Source organism: Coffea eugenioides, chromosome 1 (genome assembly GCF_003713205.1).
Source record: "Coffea eugenioides isolate CCC68of chromosome 1, Ceug_1.0, whole genome shotgun sequence".
NCBI classification, from domain to species: Eukaryota; Viridiplantae; Streptophyta; class Magnoliopsida; order Gentianales; family Rubiaceae; genus Coffea; species Coffea eugenioides.
In genome coordinates, this window is record NC_040035.1 from 44,120,039 (window position 1) to 44,138,132 (window position 18,094).

Consider the following 18,094-nt stretch of genomic DNA (forward strand, 5'->3'; position numbering starts at 1 on the left):
CATAATTAACTAACTATATGTGTCAGAGAATAAACAAGGGAAACTTTCCACCTAATATTATCCAATCTCAAAGCTTACAAGATTTGGTATAACTAATAGTGGGAGCTGAGAATTGAAAAGTTAATAAAGAGGGCATGAACATGAAGTAGATTAATTATGCTTTTTTCTTTGGAAAATGTTATTTATCCTCCCCTTTTTGTTATTTGCACTCCCACCATCATTTTTATTATATAATCTTCATTTATTAAACTATATGATATAACAAATGATGGGAGTGCAAATAACATTTCCCGTTTCGTTTGATTTTTCTAACTGGACACTCGTTAATGTACCTAAATCCCACACAATATGCATATACTAATAATTAATACCCTCTCTTATATTTTTATACTTTTTCAAATTAATTTTACCTTTCCAAAAACTAATACCCGAAATACATCTTAACAAGTGCATGGACAGCTGACCCTTCTTTCATGCGAAAGTCTTGACATGGATATGCCAATCCCTGAGGTAGTATAATCTGTTGATTTGGAATATAATCGATCGTTAGCTATATAATGATGTTGTTCTCTCCTAAAAAATTTCTGCTTCATCCAATATTTTCTTGTACTAGTATTTTTCTATGGATTCTTCATCAGCCTATCAGATCACTCGAGTTAGTCATTCAACAAAAACGACAATTTCAAAAGATTTGCGCGAAATTGTGACGGAAGGAGATCAGGCTGCCTCCGATCACGCACCGTCAACGAGCAATTCATAATTCATTCTCCACTTACTACAACGATAATATACTGTCAAGTATTTCTGGTCATTGATTTATGAAGCCTTGGTTGCATTGCCTGAATTGATTTTTCTTTCTTCTATGTGACCTAAAAGCCTCTGGAAAAAGGGGAAAAAAAAAAAGGCAGACCGTTTGTGATCAAGGAGAGAAGTTGCAATACGGAATTGCAAGGCCCTTTTTCTTAAGCTACTTTATGCTAGAGATTCGCTTTATTTGCTGACCGTATACGAGTTATCCCGCTAACGCAGGGACAATGCTTTTGCTTTTGTCCCAAATAGCCAATGCTGTTAGGTGCAGGACCCTATCATGTACAAGAAGCTTCTACAGCTAAAGTCTTTGTAATGCCTAGACAAGGGTCACCAAATGTAGCAATTGAGACACCAATGTTGCATTTTCTTGACCCAACGCAAGCCTGGACGAACAAATATTGCCGAATCAGTGAAATGGCATATCTTCATCAGAAACATGTTAGCTGCATTCGATGAATAATCATGATTGATACTTGAGGAAAGATTTACCTTCTGTATGATGGATATAGCATTCTTGCTGCTGCATTTACCATGGCTAAAACTACCACACGTTCCCCCTGGAGTTCCAAAACTAGCAAACTTGATTGAAGAAATGACCTGATTAGCAGAAGGGCACTCCAGCAACATTGTTGGTCCTGCTTTTTTGGCTGCCTCTTGGTCTGAAGTCCATATGTCTATTGGAACTGGATGAGACTCTGAAACTCGTGAGCATAGACTTCCTATCTGTCTCGTTGCAAAAGATATCTGTGTTGGATCCCCTCCCATTTCCTCAAACAGCACCAGAACGTTTCCACTCGGTTTTAGCCAATCTCGAGGTACATGGTAGCTGCACTTAATGGATCAGAGAACATTCTAACCATACACAGGTATTAGAATAACTTAAGATACTTACAGAAGCTGGGATGGTTTTCCACAATCCTTGAGACATTTGTTAGAATTAAAAGATCCTCTATAGTTGCAAGAGCTTACACAACCTCCATTTGGAGCATTATTGGTTGGCCAATAACGGCCAATGCTTTGTCCATTCACCCATGCCTCACCCTTTCCCAAGCTGGAGAGGTCCAAAGCAAGAGGCTCATTGCCCCCAGCAGCATCAAAGTTTGTCTAGGCCAAAAACATGGATTTACAAGTTAAAGATGTAGTCTACTACAGCATTGGAGGGGGAAGGGACGGGGGCCGATTTCTTATTGTTGGTGTAGTTATAATTACATATATTCAGTGATTTCCATTGAATGTGAACCAAGTAATGAAGCTCTCTCGAGGAACATAGAATAATCATGTTTCTTTTCTTTTTAACTGAAAACATTAAGCATGTATAACTGTAGAAAATGCATGACTATCTCAAACTTATTTTACTTCAGTTTAGGAGAAATTATGTGTCAGGGGATATAACACAGCGAACCAGATTCTACTGGGAAAAAAAATGCTCTGTTTCAGAAATAATGCCTCATCATCTTATGGTGAAGACTTAAAATAAAAATTACTCTGTGAGCGAATCTTCATCTTCCTATTTATTAGCAGGTTTAGAATGGAAATGAGCACTTCATTGCTTACAAAGTGCCAATGATAGAACTTCTAATCTAATTAACTGAGTACCATGGCTTTTGAAGGCATTCCATTACTATTGTATAAGCCTGACAATAGATCCTTTTATGATCATAAAAACCTTCAAAGATACATTGAGATATGCAATATTTACCTTATACCATATCAATGGCTGGTTCTTAGGCAAAGCAGGCTGTGATACCCACAGTGAAGAGCCTCCGTTTGATAACCCTATCTCTTCCCCTTTCAAACCAATCTGCATTGAAGGACTTCAATATGAGACGTTGATCCTCAAAAGAAATTAGTTTACTTTGCGGAGAGCAATCACGTTGTGTTCAATAATCAACAGAAGGAAATCTTGTTTGTCCAACTTAAGTTGCGTAATTTGACAAGATAACAATCTAGAAGCACAGATATTGTTATTTCCTGTAAGAAGTTGAAAAGATAACTGCAATTCTCTTAAATTGAGTCGGAATCCCAAAGAGTAAACAAAAATAACCTGATAAGTCCACTGCTGTGAGGAGAGATCAGTGGTAGAGCCATTTGTTAAACCTTTTAACTGCACTGGGCCAGTAACCCCAGCTCCTTTTAGATCAAAGAATGCCCCATAGTTCTGAAAGTCATTAGAGGTTTGTGTCAGAAAAAAGTGTGCACGCTAATATGTTACTTCCCAAGCAGAGATGAATACAGAAAAGTTCAGTGACTACAGAAGAACCAAACTCTGCATAGCATGTAGTGCCAAGTAGCATTATCCTTGTTTCTAGATAAACTTTAACACATGGAGAAGAAAGTTGTACCTGAAGTCCCACTGTCAAACTCAAGAGATCAATTGTGTTTTTTCCTGTTACGAGGGAGATGGGGACTTCCAGTGCAACTTTAGCATTGCCACTGCTGCCTTTCACACTTCCTACAAGATAGTCAATCATCTTACGGTTAAATTCCGAGCACTATTGCTACTAATCTCACCATTGTGTTCAAGGACATAGAAATATGTTTTTACTGGCAATTTGAGTTGAAACCTGGTCCCCTTAGAACCCAAGTTACCAGGGAACAATAACAGGCTTACAAAGTGGTAATTGGTATAGTAATTCCAAACTGTGGTAGATTACCAATTTCAATGCTAATTTGATTAATCCAAAATTCTGATTACTTCTTTTGGCTGGAGTAAATGTCAAATAATATTTCTGAAACATTTTGGCAATGCTCTCCTTTTGGATCTAAGTTTCAACGCTTCAAATAAAATAAGTTGCTATACCCCAGAGTGGTCTACATTTCTACTAGGAAACTATTATTTCATATACATTAGTTCTGGATTCTAAAGATATCTACTCTGGTATACATGATGTATGCTACATAACATCCAGCATTACTATTCTGGTATACGTGCTGTTAATGCATCAATACAAATTTTCCACAACATATAGATTAGGAGTAAATGAAAATTTTTTCCAATAGCATCATGGAATTGACCTTCCACCAGAAGAAGCTATTGAGTGGTACAATCCACTTTGAGGGTGGGTTCTATAATGGAGTTTGAGAGGGTAGTTAAGAAAGAATGATCGAAAAGAAACATCAAGAAAGCAAAGATTTTTTCCTCATCTATTTGTTCTCTTTCTTGTACTGCATCACCTTGGTTTAAATTCTTAGGTGTCTTATATCGTCTATAATTATTTCAATCCGAATCTTCCAAAGATCATCAGAATCAATCAAGGGAGGATAGAGACAACGTCATGTAAGCCTTTTCATCCAGCTTGTGACTAATCCTTAATTTTAATGAAAACAGGCAGCTAGTAACTAGAAGCTTGTTCGTGGCAATTAGAATTCTAATCATCTCCATTTAACTAAGGAGGAGGATTGAGTAAAGCAGAAGGCTGACTGAAGCACAATGCAAAAACAAGAAAGCATTGCACAAAGATTTTTCTTCATTAATTTCCCATCACCTGCAAGCTTTTTGTTGATAAAAGCGTAAAGAGCATGCCCGAGTGATTGAACATGTAAAACTGTCTGGGACCCATCTTGAAAGAAAGGCTCATTTCCTTTAATCTCGATACTGCAGAAAATGGATCAAGAGATTCGTTGGTTATTACCAAAACGTTATAGAAGTCTACTAAAAGCAATTACAGATTTACTAAGTTACGGACCTTGCAGAATACCAGAGATAGTCACTTTTATCACCAGTGGTATTTATTTGCTCTGCTAAACCAAGCTTCATGAATGCATTCTGACTTGAGATACCCACAGGTTCATTAACCCAACTCCAACCTGAGAAAGATGCCACATCTTCTGAAGACTGACTAATAAATCTTGAAAGCGTCCTCATAGAATTAATCTGTCATGACAGGTGATGAAACGATGTTAAACAAACCCTGTAGTATGAAACCCATATTTAGTTGCCCCTGCACCCTTCCAAACAAGTGTAAGACAGGTAATAGTGCAATTCGTGGGCGAACCTTTGCAGTGTTGAAAACCACATTCTTGCAGTCTGGTAAGATGCTCACAGACCATGCAGGCAATTTATAGGAATTTCCATTGAAGTTGACAGTAGCATCAGATTGGGTACCCACATTGGCAAGAAAAGCAGAACATAGCCCTGATCCTGTTCTGTAAACACCGGCCTAAAGAAAGAAAACAGTTGTGGAAAGACCTCATCAGTGAAAAGGTAGAGATAACAGATTGTTGTTCAAAGATCTTGAACAATTCATACAAAAATTGCTCCGTTCAGATGGATACAAGCAGCTCTTTCAATTCAGCAGAAATGTTTTCACTGGTCCATAGACTTTATCCACTGTAATTGTTCAATATTCACCTCTAAATTTGGGCCAAGAGAAGTAATAGTTGGATCAGTTGCTATCATTGCCTCTTCACAAAGCTTTATGGCCTTATGTAAATCTTTCAAGTGCCCCCATTTTGGCTGTCTTATGAGACCTGCAAATAATAAGGATTTGATGTATTGATGCATAACTCCTAAGAGAAGCACAACTCTTCATCACCACTATGATCAATTAGGATATGGACATCAATAACCTAAAATCTCTCTTTGCCTCAAAAATATAATATTGGCTAAAAGGCATCCATGACTCTTAACAGCATGCATACATCATTTACAGTAGGCTGCTTCTTGCACAATGAGTAGCAGATGACTGATTGTCCATGCTTACATGGAGGATTGCCTCATTGAGGCATCTTTACCAAGATAATCTTACTGACGAGAAGAACTGTGAATTTTTAATTAATGCAAGAAGCATACCATATTCATCTATTGGAGCATCATAATCATAGCTTGTTGCAATAAATGGTCCACCACTGGTCCGGCCAAAGTTAGTTCCACCATGATACTGGAAATAGTCAACAAGATTATAACTTAATAACATCAGGCTGAAATCAATAAAGGGAATGAAATGGATTACTTCTCAAGTCACAATTAGTCATAATTACGTTAATCATATAATACCATATAATAGTTCTGGAAGGTTCCACCTCGCTGGAAAAATCTTGCCACAGCAAAAGCAACATCCTCTACAGGTCTGGTGGGCACAGCCCCTCCAAATGAAAGGAACCTGATGTACCGAACCACAAAAATTTTCCCAGAGACGAAAACGTCACATTATAATTAGTAATATGATATCAGCATGCAATTCAAGCAACAAATGCATGTCAAACGAAACAGATAATAAGTCATACCATCCAGTCCAATTCTCGGTCCACATTTTTGGTTTTTTGTCAGAATTTGGAGTAAATTGGTCACAGTAGAATCCATTGCACGTGTTAATCTGCATTTATATGGAGACCAAATACGAGTCACAATTTTCAGCCATGTACTCCATTAAAAGGGCTCATAAAATTTTTCAAATTTCTATCCTTTCAATTGAACCACCATAGGTAAGTGGAAGAATGGTCCTCACAATCGGATCAGGAGCATCCTTCTGTTGGCACATGTTCCAGGGTACCCCCGTATTCAGAGATGTTGCCATTCCTGCAGCCCAATCAACATAAGGTTTGGCACGGTTCCCATAGTATGGTTCAATATCTCCATTGCCATATTCATTCTCAATCTGAGAAATTGCATCATTTTCAGTCAAGTAAAAAAGGAAAAAAAAGTTTTTGCTGCTTAAAACTTGAAAGAAAAATCAACCTGAGAGAAGATTATTGGACCGCCTTCGGAAGCAAATAGAGATTCTTGTTTCATCAAGTCCACAATCTTGGTTGTAAATCGCTGCATTTCCACCTGAAACAGAGACAACGCTTAATAACAAAATTCAAAGCAGTGCAGTAAAATTGAAGTAATGAATAAGCAAGAGTGTGCACCTTAAATGGCTCATTATCGGTTCTGAACTCAATCCCAGGTATAAAATGCAACCAAAGTGGAAATCCTCTGTTCCAATTTCCCAAAACAGGATCGAAATTTTAATCCAAATAAATAGGAAAAAAAAAAAAACTTAAAGCATCTTTCTCTTGAATCCAAGTGAATATTCAAAGAAAAGGAAGAGAGAATCTTTAGTTACCCGTAATTCCACTCAGCACAGACATAAGGACCAATTCTCAGAACAACGTAGAGACCAGCTTGCTTCACCAATTTAATAAAGCTAACCAAATCTTTCCTTCCTTCGAAGTCATACTGCATGGAAAAAGGAAAAATTTTTCCCTTAAATGCTAGGACTCCTTTATTTTTCACTTTCCCGGAATGATATGCTAATTCCCGTCAAGATTAAGATATCTTTCCACATTCCAAGGCTTCATCATTTTTTATTGTCAAACTTAGTTTATGATGTTTCTTCCTACATAAGAGGAGGGGGGGAAAAAGAAAACTACAAACATAATATACACAAAAATCGTAGAAATGTAAAATATTTGTCTGCCATTGTTGTTTGCTCCTTTCCTCTCTCGGGCGTACTAACTCGCTCTAAGTAACCAAAAAAGGATAATAACTGAAGCAAAGCATAATTAGAAAGAAAGTAAAGAAGAACAGACCTGGCCTCGAACCGGTTCGTGCAAATTCCAAAAGACGTATGTTTCGATGGCATCCAAACCTCCATCTTTCGACTTCTGAATCAGGTCCGGCCACATCTGCGTTTACATATTTCCCATAAATTTCCAGAGACTTAACGTGAATGGTTTGCAAAAAGCATGTAAATGCGTGTTAATTGGCGGTACTAATATACACTATATATCTAGAACTGAACTCCGGGAGAGGAGAGTTGTACGGACTTGTGGAGTGCTGCGAGGATAATGAATGGCACCGGAAATCAAAACTTTCCGTTTGCCGTCGATCACTAAGGCGCGGTGATCGTACGTAACAGTGGCGGCGAACGACGTCGTAACGGCGGAAAGAAAGACAATCATGAACAGGAACAACACCATTGTTCCTCTCATTTTCTCTGCAATTTTAGCTGCTTCGTCCTGTTTTCTTTCTTTCTTTCTTTTTTGTTTAAAGAAACAAATGCTAGTAGTAGTTTTATTCGGAGAATATCAAATGCTAAGCAATGGTAGTTCTAATAAATGGGAATATTCTGGCGGGGTTAAATTTCAGCAGCAGAAGCAGACGGTTTTATTTGAAGAAGTAGGGAATCGGGAGGAAACAGAGGAGTGACGGAAGATAGCTATGACGAGGAGAGGAGGGCACGACACGCCATCGGTTGTCTTTTCTTTATTGTTTAGATGATTGAGCTGATTTGGATAACTGGGTTTTGCTTGTGGGTTGACGAATCACGTGAAGACGGCGTCGTCGTCTTCTTCTTCTTCTTCTTCTTCACAAAGCAGTATTGCTGCACTGTTATTGGCGCATTGTGTAACCGCAGGTGAAGGGTGAAATCAGCTAAGTGAAGCTTATTATTATTATACCGCGTTTTGCGTAGGTGGTGGAGGAGGAAGATGAAGCCATTTTTCGGTGATTTTATATAGTGGCAGAACAAACGAATGGATGAATGAATGATGATGAATGGTGGGCTCCAAGAAGGAGATGGCGACAGGTGTTTCTTCATCGAGTCCTGGAAACCACTATCTCAGGCCTACAAATGTTGGAAGTTCTGGACAACTGTAAATCTAAATGGTGCCAGCCTAAATGTGCTCCTCCCTTGCTGATCGATGGGACCAAGCTAGGGAGTAATTCTTAACCGAATAAAATTTTTATTTTCTTGTTTTCGTCCTTGAATGGTTTTGTTAATATGGTAATTGCTGATCATCTCGCCTTCCCCCAGGAAAAAAGGCAAACGTTAAACAAACAAATTGATTCTGTGGATATGATGTGTGTATGATTTAGGCTGGAGTTTGGGGTCACTTATTGAAAAATATTTTTTTAATAAAAGTATTTATTAAGTATTTGTGTGCTCTTAAGCTTACTGTTTTGAAACATATATAATTTAATAAGTACTTATTTTATTAGATAATGTGTGATTCGAAAATTTTAAATGTATTTATCACTTTATTTAGTTTATGATATAGAATAAATGATTAAATTTAACATTTTGATTTTTAAATTACAAAACCTACATTAAAAGCATCAAATTTAAATTTCTGTTAAAAGTGCTTTTAACATCAAAAGTTTCATTCCTAATTTTACAGAATGATATTTACCCAAAACCTTAGAAATACTTTTAACATCTAAAAGTGTTGTTTTACCAAAAGCACAGTAATAAACTAAACTAATGTGATTATGTAAACGTAACTTTAAAAAAAAAATTACAATCCAAACAGGGCTAATTAAAATAATGTTTGAATAGTGGATTATTTGTCTTTTTTATTTGCTTACATCATCAACACATTTAAAAATCACCTTTTTATCTCATATACATTATATCAAAAAAAATTATTCTAAATAATCTACTATCCAAACACAATAAAAATTTTAAAAAAAATTCTCAAAAACTTACGATCCACGTAACCAAACAGTGAGTTGCCTTTATCATCTCGTGACGTAATATTCTCCTTCACATTCTTTCTTTAATTTGTGCACAAATACAGTGTCCCCGGCTAACTCTTGCTACCTCATATTGCACATGGTCAAAAAAGGTGCGACCGAAAGTATAACACCGCTACGATTGTGTTGGTAATTACCTCTCTCGCATCACGGAATTATTTCGATCCCCTCCGAACATTTTTGGATTGCTGCACAAACGCAACAATCCATTTGCCCGCTTCTATTTTGTTGCCGACACAACACAAATTGTTCAGTTAATAAGAATTGGTTATTTTCTCACAAAAAAGTCGTGTGTTCAAATATCACTGTCATGTGAAAGCTGTATTAGTGGACAATTTATAAGTACCTCTACAAGCGACCTATGGTTCCAAAGACCTACCCTGACCTATGATAATAATCAGAATCGAACCCACCCAAATTTTTTTTAACAAAAAAAAAAAGCAATAATATTTATTGCTAAGAGCCAAACCACCTGTTTTTCGAATTCCTTTATTGGTATTTTTTTTTCATCTTTCATCACCAAGCAACAATATCATTGAGAAATTTAGTGAATAAGAGCAAGAATTCGCATCGAGAACCAAAAAAAAAAAAAGTACAAAACCAAGATAACACATTTACCTTACATTACTAATAAGTTCATTACTTTTCGATCCATATGGTGGTAACTATATTTAGAAGACATAGACATGCACATCTTGGACACAAATTCCTACTTGGTTAAAGGCAAGTCTGGATGGTAGCAGTGAAAAGTGATTTTAGGATCCTTGAATCTCTCAATAAGGAAAACTTTTATCTTGTGAAATTGTGAGAGAAAATACACAGTAAATGAATTTTAGGAGGCACTTGGTAAGTGGGTTTGAAGATAAAGAATAGATTTCAATATTATCTATACTCATGCATAAAGACTATGATTTCACTTATCCGTTATTTTTCATTACTAAAACTCGTTGCTGTAAATTTATCACAAACTCAATATATTTATCATACCTATACTAATAATAACTGTAAAATTTGAACCAAATGGCTCATTAATAATAACGAAGGTGCGATTTTGATGGTTGTACAGGATGGAAAAGCAACCACAACCCATCTAAATTTTTGCCGTTCTTTACCTTATTTATTTTAAGGTTTTGTCTGGATTGTCAAATTTGTTTTTTTCAAACATTTATTTAATTACATCATGAACACTCTTTTTTTAATTAACTTTTTATCTCATATATATTACTCCCTCCCTTTTTTTATAACTGATGTTTAAGGTTTTGCACACCAATTAAGAAAAGTTTTTCATTGCTTAAATCTATACACTACTTTCCTTTTGTACCCTCATTAATTGTCCAATTCACCCATGTTTTCTCTCACTAGAGTACTAAATGGTGCTGTTTTACTAGGCCAAAAGCAATGCAAACTAACTCCCACCAAACTAATTACTAGGAGTAGTAATTAAGAACCCTGTATTGGAAAAGAGAGATAAAAGGGTAAAATTGTGAAAAAATAATTAATACTGTATGGGGATAATAAAACGACAGATAAAAGTACACGAGAACAAATTTCTTAAACGTCAGTTATAAAAAATGGGAGGGAGTATATCATAAAAAATGCTGCAGTATTATAATTATCGGTAAAAGATGGGAGCCATCAAACTTTAAAAAAATAATACTGAAATTCAAGATTCAAGAGATGCACGTAAACATTAGAATAGCAAACGGATGTAAGAATAGAGTGTATTTTTTTGAGTGAAGCTATGACGACAATTGAAAATAGAGAATTTTTTTGGACATTTTCTGACGGGCCATGGGTAGGCTTTGTCTCTTTCGTTGGAAAACGTGGCGGTCGTTGCAGATAGCGAGATAGATTATTGAGACAGCCAAACCATGGAATCAAGTCGAGAACAATTCAAGACAGATTTAAGATCCAACCTCCAACCACTGCCTCAGATTGATTAAGCCAATAGTGGCAGCTCTCTCATGGTCTCTTGCTTCGCATTAGCGGACTTCTTTTTCTTTGTTGCCATTTTCTTTTTTCTTTCTTTTATGCAACATTCACGAATGAAAGTGTACCTTTAATCATCCTCATATCGATTAGCAAACAAATGCTGATTAACTTGAAACCTACCCATTTCTCTTTTCTTTTGTTTGTGAAGTTTCGAAACTTTTACAAATGTATTCTCTGAATAAACAAAGGAATACGTAACATTTTTCGTGATGTGATATATATGTGATAAAAAAATGATTAGAAATTATGCCTATAATACGAGCAGGATAATATTTGTAAATGTTTTTCAGAAATTATACCATCCATACCATTTATCGTGGAAAACAAAAAGTCCATTGATGTCTTCTTCCTCTAATCCTAAAGGGCAATTTAGAATTAGATGTTCTTCCATCTAATATTGAAAAATTGTTAGCAATAATACATCACCAACATTCTACTAACTACTTCTTTAACGGAGTTAATTCACCTTTCCAATTAGTTTAATATTTTCAAGAATCTCCTTGTATCCGCAAAATCATGTTGGTAAAAGTATAGGTTGCCCGGTTCCAAAAGTCCACAACCACTAGAAGAAGATAGCAACATGATTGACTGGACGGTGACTGCCTGACTGGGTTGGCAAGCACTCCAACTGTCGGTGCGTAAATGCAAGCGGCACTCAGCCTCACTCATTCCACCACCGTTACCTAATTACCAAGTGGCCAGTGCACGACAGAATTTGATGGGTCACATGAAATTGTTGGACCTCTTTTCCTTTTTGTCACAATAGTTTGACCGGCAATTGACAAACTGGTAAAACTGGCTATGATTGGTAAACGTACGAGTCCGATTTTGAAAAGACTAATCATCTTCGTCCAAGTTCATTGAAATCTTCAAGAAATCATATAGTAATGTTTCAGTATTTGTTACTTCTTCTTATACTCCCTCCGTCCCCGTTTCGTTAGCCTTGTTTTCCTTTTTCGTCTGTCCCAAATTATAATCCACTTTCCCATTAAGGAATGTAATAATCTTTCAAATTGTCTAAAATACTCTTATTAAATATCTTGTTATTAATACATTGTTATTAAATACTAACCCACTACATTGAATACATTGACCTTGTCCAATACATAGATAAATGAAAAGTCTATATTTGTTATTCTTTGAAATTTATTTATATCAGGAGGGAAACAAATAATGCCATCATTATTTACAAAATCATGAGTGAAAATTTGAAAAATCATCCATATTCTCACAATTTTTCTGATGAAACACCAACAAAAGAATATGATCTCATCTCAACGAGTCAAGAATGTGCACAAGTTGTCTTTGAAATGAAGAGGATTTTTTTGCCCAAGTTGAAATCGGTGATTTAAATCTTCTGGAAGATGATTTAAAAATCATCAATGAAAGTATTTTTTTGCAAAGTTGAGAAGACGTTTTCTGGCAAAATATTCAAATCGATGGCACTAATTATGGATGAATTATCCATTTTTAATTGCCTTTGCTTAAGCTTAATTAGTTGCCATATTTATAGAGTTCAGTGTAAAAATTGAAGATAATTTTGGTGGGAAGAACTTGAATCCACTATTGGCGGATGATTGAAAATGAAATGGAGTATTAGGCGCCTGAAATGGATTATGAAATGGAGTATTAGCGGCAACTGATATTTATTGGCACTATTGGCGGTAATTGAAACAATCAGGGTGCACTATTGGCGGTAACTGATATTTATTGGCACCATTAGCTGTAATTGATATTAATTGGTGAGGATAGTCGTTCTGGCTCAAATAGTCCTGGGTCTCACCCTGTGGTACTTCTGGAAGTGCAGCTTCGGTAATCCCCTTGCCGAAATGACTTCGACCCTGTTACCACCTCGGCCAAGATCTTCTGTCTTAGAGCCGAGGTGACATCCAAAGACCTGGCCACCGGAGAGGTGGGACGTGATCTCTGACACCTCTGACATTTGATAAAGCTGCTCTGACACATGCGCCGCCTGGCTCTGACAACTGTTCCGGCTGGCCTTTCCGCAGGAGCACATCAAATCAACTTGATGCACTGCCCATGTCATATCTTTAGGGACCGTGCCAGCAGTCCCTCTTTCCTGCCTATCCTCTATAAATACTCAATACTTCTACTGAGAGGGGGGATGATCTTTTTATGGTAAAGCAAGTTACTCATTCTCTCTACTATTAAACCATTTTTCTAATCCCTGACTTAAGCTTCGGAGTGGTACCGGGGGATTCAGTCCCTCTTGTAACCTAAACAGGTGACCAAGACCGCTTTGACCTTTTCAGCCGGAACACTTCTAGCTCTTGGTTCACTCCAGCCGGTCAGAAATCACCTCTTCGTGATTAGCATAATGGTATTTTAGGAAATTATTAATCTAAATTTATGTTTCCAATCAAATTAATTGCACTTTCTTAATCTGTGTGAAAAAAAAAATCAAGACTAACAAAACGGGACGGAGGGAGTACTAAATTCTTAGCTAAATTGACTCCCTAAGGATCATCAATCAATTGCTTGATCATGTTTGGACCAGGGTCATATTCAAAGTGTCGTGCAGTAATAGGCTGATTAGCATGATGCCGGGCATAGGACTATTATCAGTGCATCGTCATTGTCACATCTCGATTTATTTTGTATTGAGTAGGTGTTCTCTGAAGATTGAATAGGATGCTGACAATCAGGCCGCTCCACGAACTAAAACACACAAAGTCAGCAAACCAATAATACTAATAATAGGTTTATTTGCCAAAAATTCTTACTTTCGTAAGAAAATGTCAGAAAGAAAACTCATTCTCAGGGGGCTTGGGGGGTCTTTATCTCTTAGCAGCGGGGCACCCCTGTGGGGTTTTCTATCCCACATCGGTAATGGGGGGGTTGGGGTTTAGGTTTATAAGTCCCTCACAGGACTCCACAAGTTACCGGCTTTTGGAGTTACTGTGGGGAGTTAGGTTTATTTGCCAAAAATTCTTACTTTCGTAAGAAAATGTCAGAAAAAAAAAATAATACTAATAATATGCTTTTCATTCTCCTTCTTGAGAGAGCCCAGAAGCTTGTCTAAATCAGTACGTTGACACGAAATGGTGATGTGAGGTCCCCTTGTCATGACTGGTCCTAAATTGTGATGTTGAGCTTGGATGGGATTTGGATATACTGGTACGATTGTGTTGGAAATCACCTCTCTTATCTCACGAAATTATTTCCCTCCTAGCACAATTGCGATGATCCATTAGATTACTTGATCTAAAAATGTTGAGATATTTCGAATTGTTTGTTGACGCGGACAAAATCAGAGAAAACCTCTGAAAAGCTGTGTTTTTCGGTTCGCTCCTCCTATGTGGTCTGCCTTCTTTCATTCATGCGTTGTTTTTCAATTTCCTTTACTGGTATCTTAGATCATCTTTCATTACCGAGCAACTATATATCATTGAGGAAATTTAGTGAACAAGAGCAAGAATTCACATCGAGAACAAAAAAAAATACAAAACCAACATAACACATTTACCTTTTACATTCCTGATAAGTTTATTACCTTTCGATATATGTGGTGGTAACTAATTATGAGACTTGCACTTGCACATACCGGACACAAATTCCTACTCGGTTAAAGGCAGGACTGGAGGGTAGTAGTGAATATTATTAATATTGTTAGACAACTATATCCAGATACTGTTAATGTGAAGTCCTTTTCCGCCTTACTAATGTGAATAGTGGTTTATGATCCTTGAATCTTTCAACGAGGAAAACTTTTATCTTGTGAAATTGTGAGAGAAAATGCACTAAATGAATTTTAGGAAGCGTTTGATAAGTGGATTTGGAGGCAAAGAATATATTTCAGTTTAAGTGTGTTACTTCATTGGTCCTAACTCCTAACTTGTGATGTTGAGCTTGCTTGGATCTGAATTTCAAGGGGGAAAAAACCTCCCACGAGGTTCCTCTTAATATCATTTATCACCCCTAAAATTTTAAAATTTCACTTATCTCTGCTACTTTTATTATTCATGTAACAAAATTTTCAAAAATCCTAAACCACCCTTTTGATCATTTTGCTATATAAAATACTTCTAAACTAATTTGTTTACTTTAAGAAAAACAACCACCTAAAAAACAAATATCTAGTAGTACCACAATATCACAAAATTATAGTCCAGAAAATAAAAAATATTTGTAAAGAAATACACCAGTATCAATTCAACTCTATATGCTCGAAACAGAGTTCTTATGAACCTTATTTTTTTCTTCCCAACCTCTTCTCAACCCATGGCTCAATCCTTAAGTTGTACTAAATCATTATAAAAATCAACTAAAAATAAACAAAGAAATCATACGCCACTCTATCACAATCACAAAAAGAAAAAGATAAAAAAAATTTAGTTTACTACAATTTACAAATAAAAAATCACATAGTTATTCAAAAAATGAGTAAGAGAAGAAAGTGACTTTGATTTCTTTTTCTTTAATTTTTGGAGCTACAGATGTTTAAGGTGGTCAACCTGGGAGGCGGGATATACAGGCAATTAAAGTTTGGCAAGAGAAATTCACCAATGTTCCTTTGCACTTTTCAGGGTTTGTATTCATCAAAAAACGGATCAACCACAAGCAGATGAGTAGGTATTTGTCATTAAAGATGAAATATACTAATAGGCAAGGGAATTTTATGGCGAATTTCTGCAAATAATGCCTAAATAAGAAATCACGATAAATTTGGCGTTTTGGACAAATTAGGGCTCTTATAGGGGTTGCCGTAAATGAGAAAAGCGGCATTGAGGGAAATTGAATTTATTTTAGATTTTTCTAAAAGTGGCACAATAATTCAATGTGGAGACTGGCTTAGTCGCATCCAGTTTTGGATGCGGCTGAATTTGTGCTGTGTATGAAAATGCCGCATTGCAGCGACTGCTTAGCCATATCCATTTTTGGATGCTGCTTAGTTGCAGTACCATTGATCAATAGTTGATCAACAGTGTAGTGTCAAATAATTTTTTTAAAAAAATCCAGATGCCGCATACGATGTCAGGAGTAGCTACATCCATTAATAGATGCGGCGAAGGGCTATATGGGCTGTTGATCAATTATGATCAACGGCACATACACTCAATCAACACTTTATTTATTTATTTTAGTCATTGATTAATTCTGGATAAACAGCTGGATCGTGTTGATACAAACGATGCAACATGTGTTTGGCTATAAATCAACAACCGAATTTGTCAATTTGACTCGCACAATCCCATTTGTATCCTTCCACTAATCGTCTCTCCAATTTCTTCCTTCTATTACAGTGTAATTTTCTGTCAAAGAACTCCTACCCAGATTGGCTTCTCACCATTGTGCAGACGGTTCGTTCGCGTACATTGAAGATCGTTGGTGCGTGTTGGTTTCCTTTGTCAGTCATAAAACGCTGTTGGACTTTTGGGATCTGAATTTGATGGTGGGCGGCCAGAATCTCTGACGAACCAACAGGTATCTCAGACAAATTTTTATTGGTTGGTTTATTATTTTAATTAGTATTACTTTGTTTGTTAGTTGATTAAATTTGATTTAAAAGATTACTATTATATTTAATTAGTGTTAATTTATTACATTTGATTGGTATTTGAATTAGTTAATTAGTAATAGTTTATTAATTAATAGTGTTTTTAGTTTTAATTGTATTACATCTACATATTTGTTTGTTCAGTGCAAGCAAGTACTATTTAGTTTATTTGTTCAGTACAAGTACTATTTAGTAAATGTTATTGCATTTTTATGTTTAGGATTTACATGTATTTACGTCTTATTGTTGCTATTTAGTACAAGTAGTTACTAATAATTATATTTAATATCTTCCTATTTAGAATTGATTGATTCAACGTTAATATAGCGATATTACAAGAATTGTACATAGGAATTAGTAAAAGTAAAAATAAATAGTAATAGTAATAATAAAAATAATAGTAAAAGTAAATAGTAATAGTAATAGTAAATATTAACAGTAAAGAAAAGTAACGGTAGTAGTAATAGTAAAAGTAAAAGTAAATAGTATTTGAATTTGAGGCGCGTTGATGGGTGATTACGATTTGTAGCGTTCATGGGTGATTTGTAACTTTAAACAATGACAATGCTTTTTTACTTTGCTATATTAGACATTTATGGTTGATGCTACATTATTTATGGTACCTTAAATTATTCGTAAAAGCAAAAAACTTTCATAATTAGGATGCAACATCACAAATTTAAATTAATTTTTGTATTTGAATTTGGAATCTAAACCTCACTTTTACCCATTCATCGATGTTAGATCACCAATTAATAGCAAAAACAAAATAGCATGTTTTTAACGTAATTTTTGTTGTAAAGTATAATACATTCTAAGATCATTTTTGGGTTTAGCGTTGATAAATTAGAGTTTAGGGTTGATAAATTAGGGTTTAAGGTTTATGAATTAGGGTTTAGGGTTTATAAATTAGGGTTCCGAGTTTATGGTTGATAATTAGAGTTTAGGGTTTGGTTAAAAAATTTTTTAAAAAATGTTCATCGTCGTATCCAAATGGATGCGGCGATTTAAAAACTGCATGCGGCGAAGCACCTTCATAAAAAAAATTCCAGTCATTCCTTGTGGACCGGAAAAAGAAAAAGAAAATAATTATTTTCTCGCTCGCTGATTATTTGAAATGCAACGACCCTTATATTAGCACAACTCCCGAGACAACACTACTTCTCTGACTTTTTTCTCATATTAACATTATTTACGGAAATGTCTTTTCTTGCTTTACTAACAAAAGAAAGAAAATTGAGTTGTGAGATAGTAAAATTTTTCTAACAAATCTCCAATGGATACTTGAGAATATGCCTAGTTTACCATAAAGGTAT

General features: G+C 35.7%; 1 protein-coding gene across 1 annotated transcript; it reads right to left on the minus strand.

Moving 5' to 3' along the window:
* Nucleotides 1–932: 932 nt before the first annotated feature.
* Nucleotides 933–8,216, minus strand: LOC113749966 (beta-galactosidase 8). The gene is made up of 19 exons (XM_027293863.1): nucleotides 7,561–8,216; nucleotides 7,324–7,419; nucleotides 6,858–6,970; nucleotides 6,661–6,727; nucleotides 6,488–6,580; nucleotides 6,258–6,407; nucleotides 6,037–6,125; nucleotides 5,807–5,912; nucleotides 5,603–5,690; nucleotides 5,162–5,280; nucleotides 4,806–4,970; nucleotides 4,497–4,684; nucleotides 4,296–4,405; nucleotides 3,153–3,262; nucleotides 2,855–2,968; nucleotides 2,510–2,611; nucleotides 1,703–1,914; nucleotides 1,300–1,636; nucleotides 933–1,193 (listed from the first exon to the last, which is right to left on the minus strand). The coding sequence occupies exons 1-19, from the start codon at nucleotides 7,723–7,725 to the stop codon at nucleotides 1,086–1,088; spliced, it is 2,532 nt and encodes an 843-aa protein (XP_027149664.1). The 5' UTR covers nucleotides 7,726–8,216; the 3' UTR covers nucleotides 933–1,085.
* Between the last annotated feature and the right edge of the window lie 9,878 nt (nucleotides 8,217–18,094).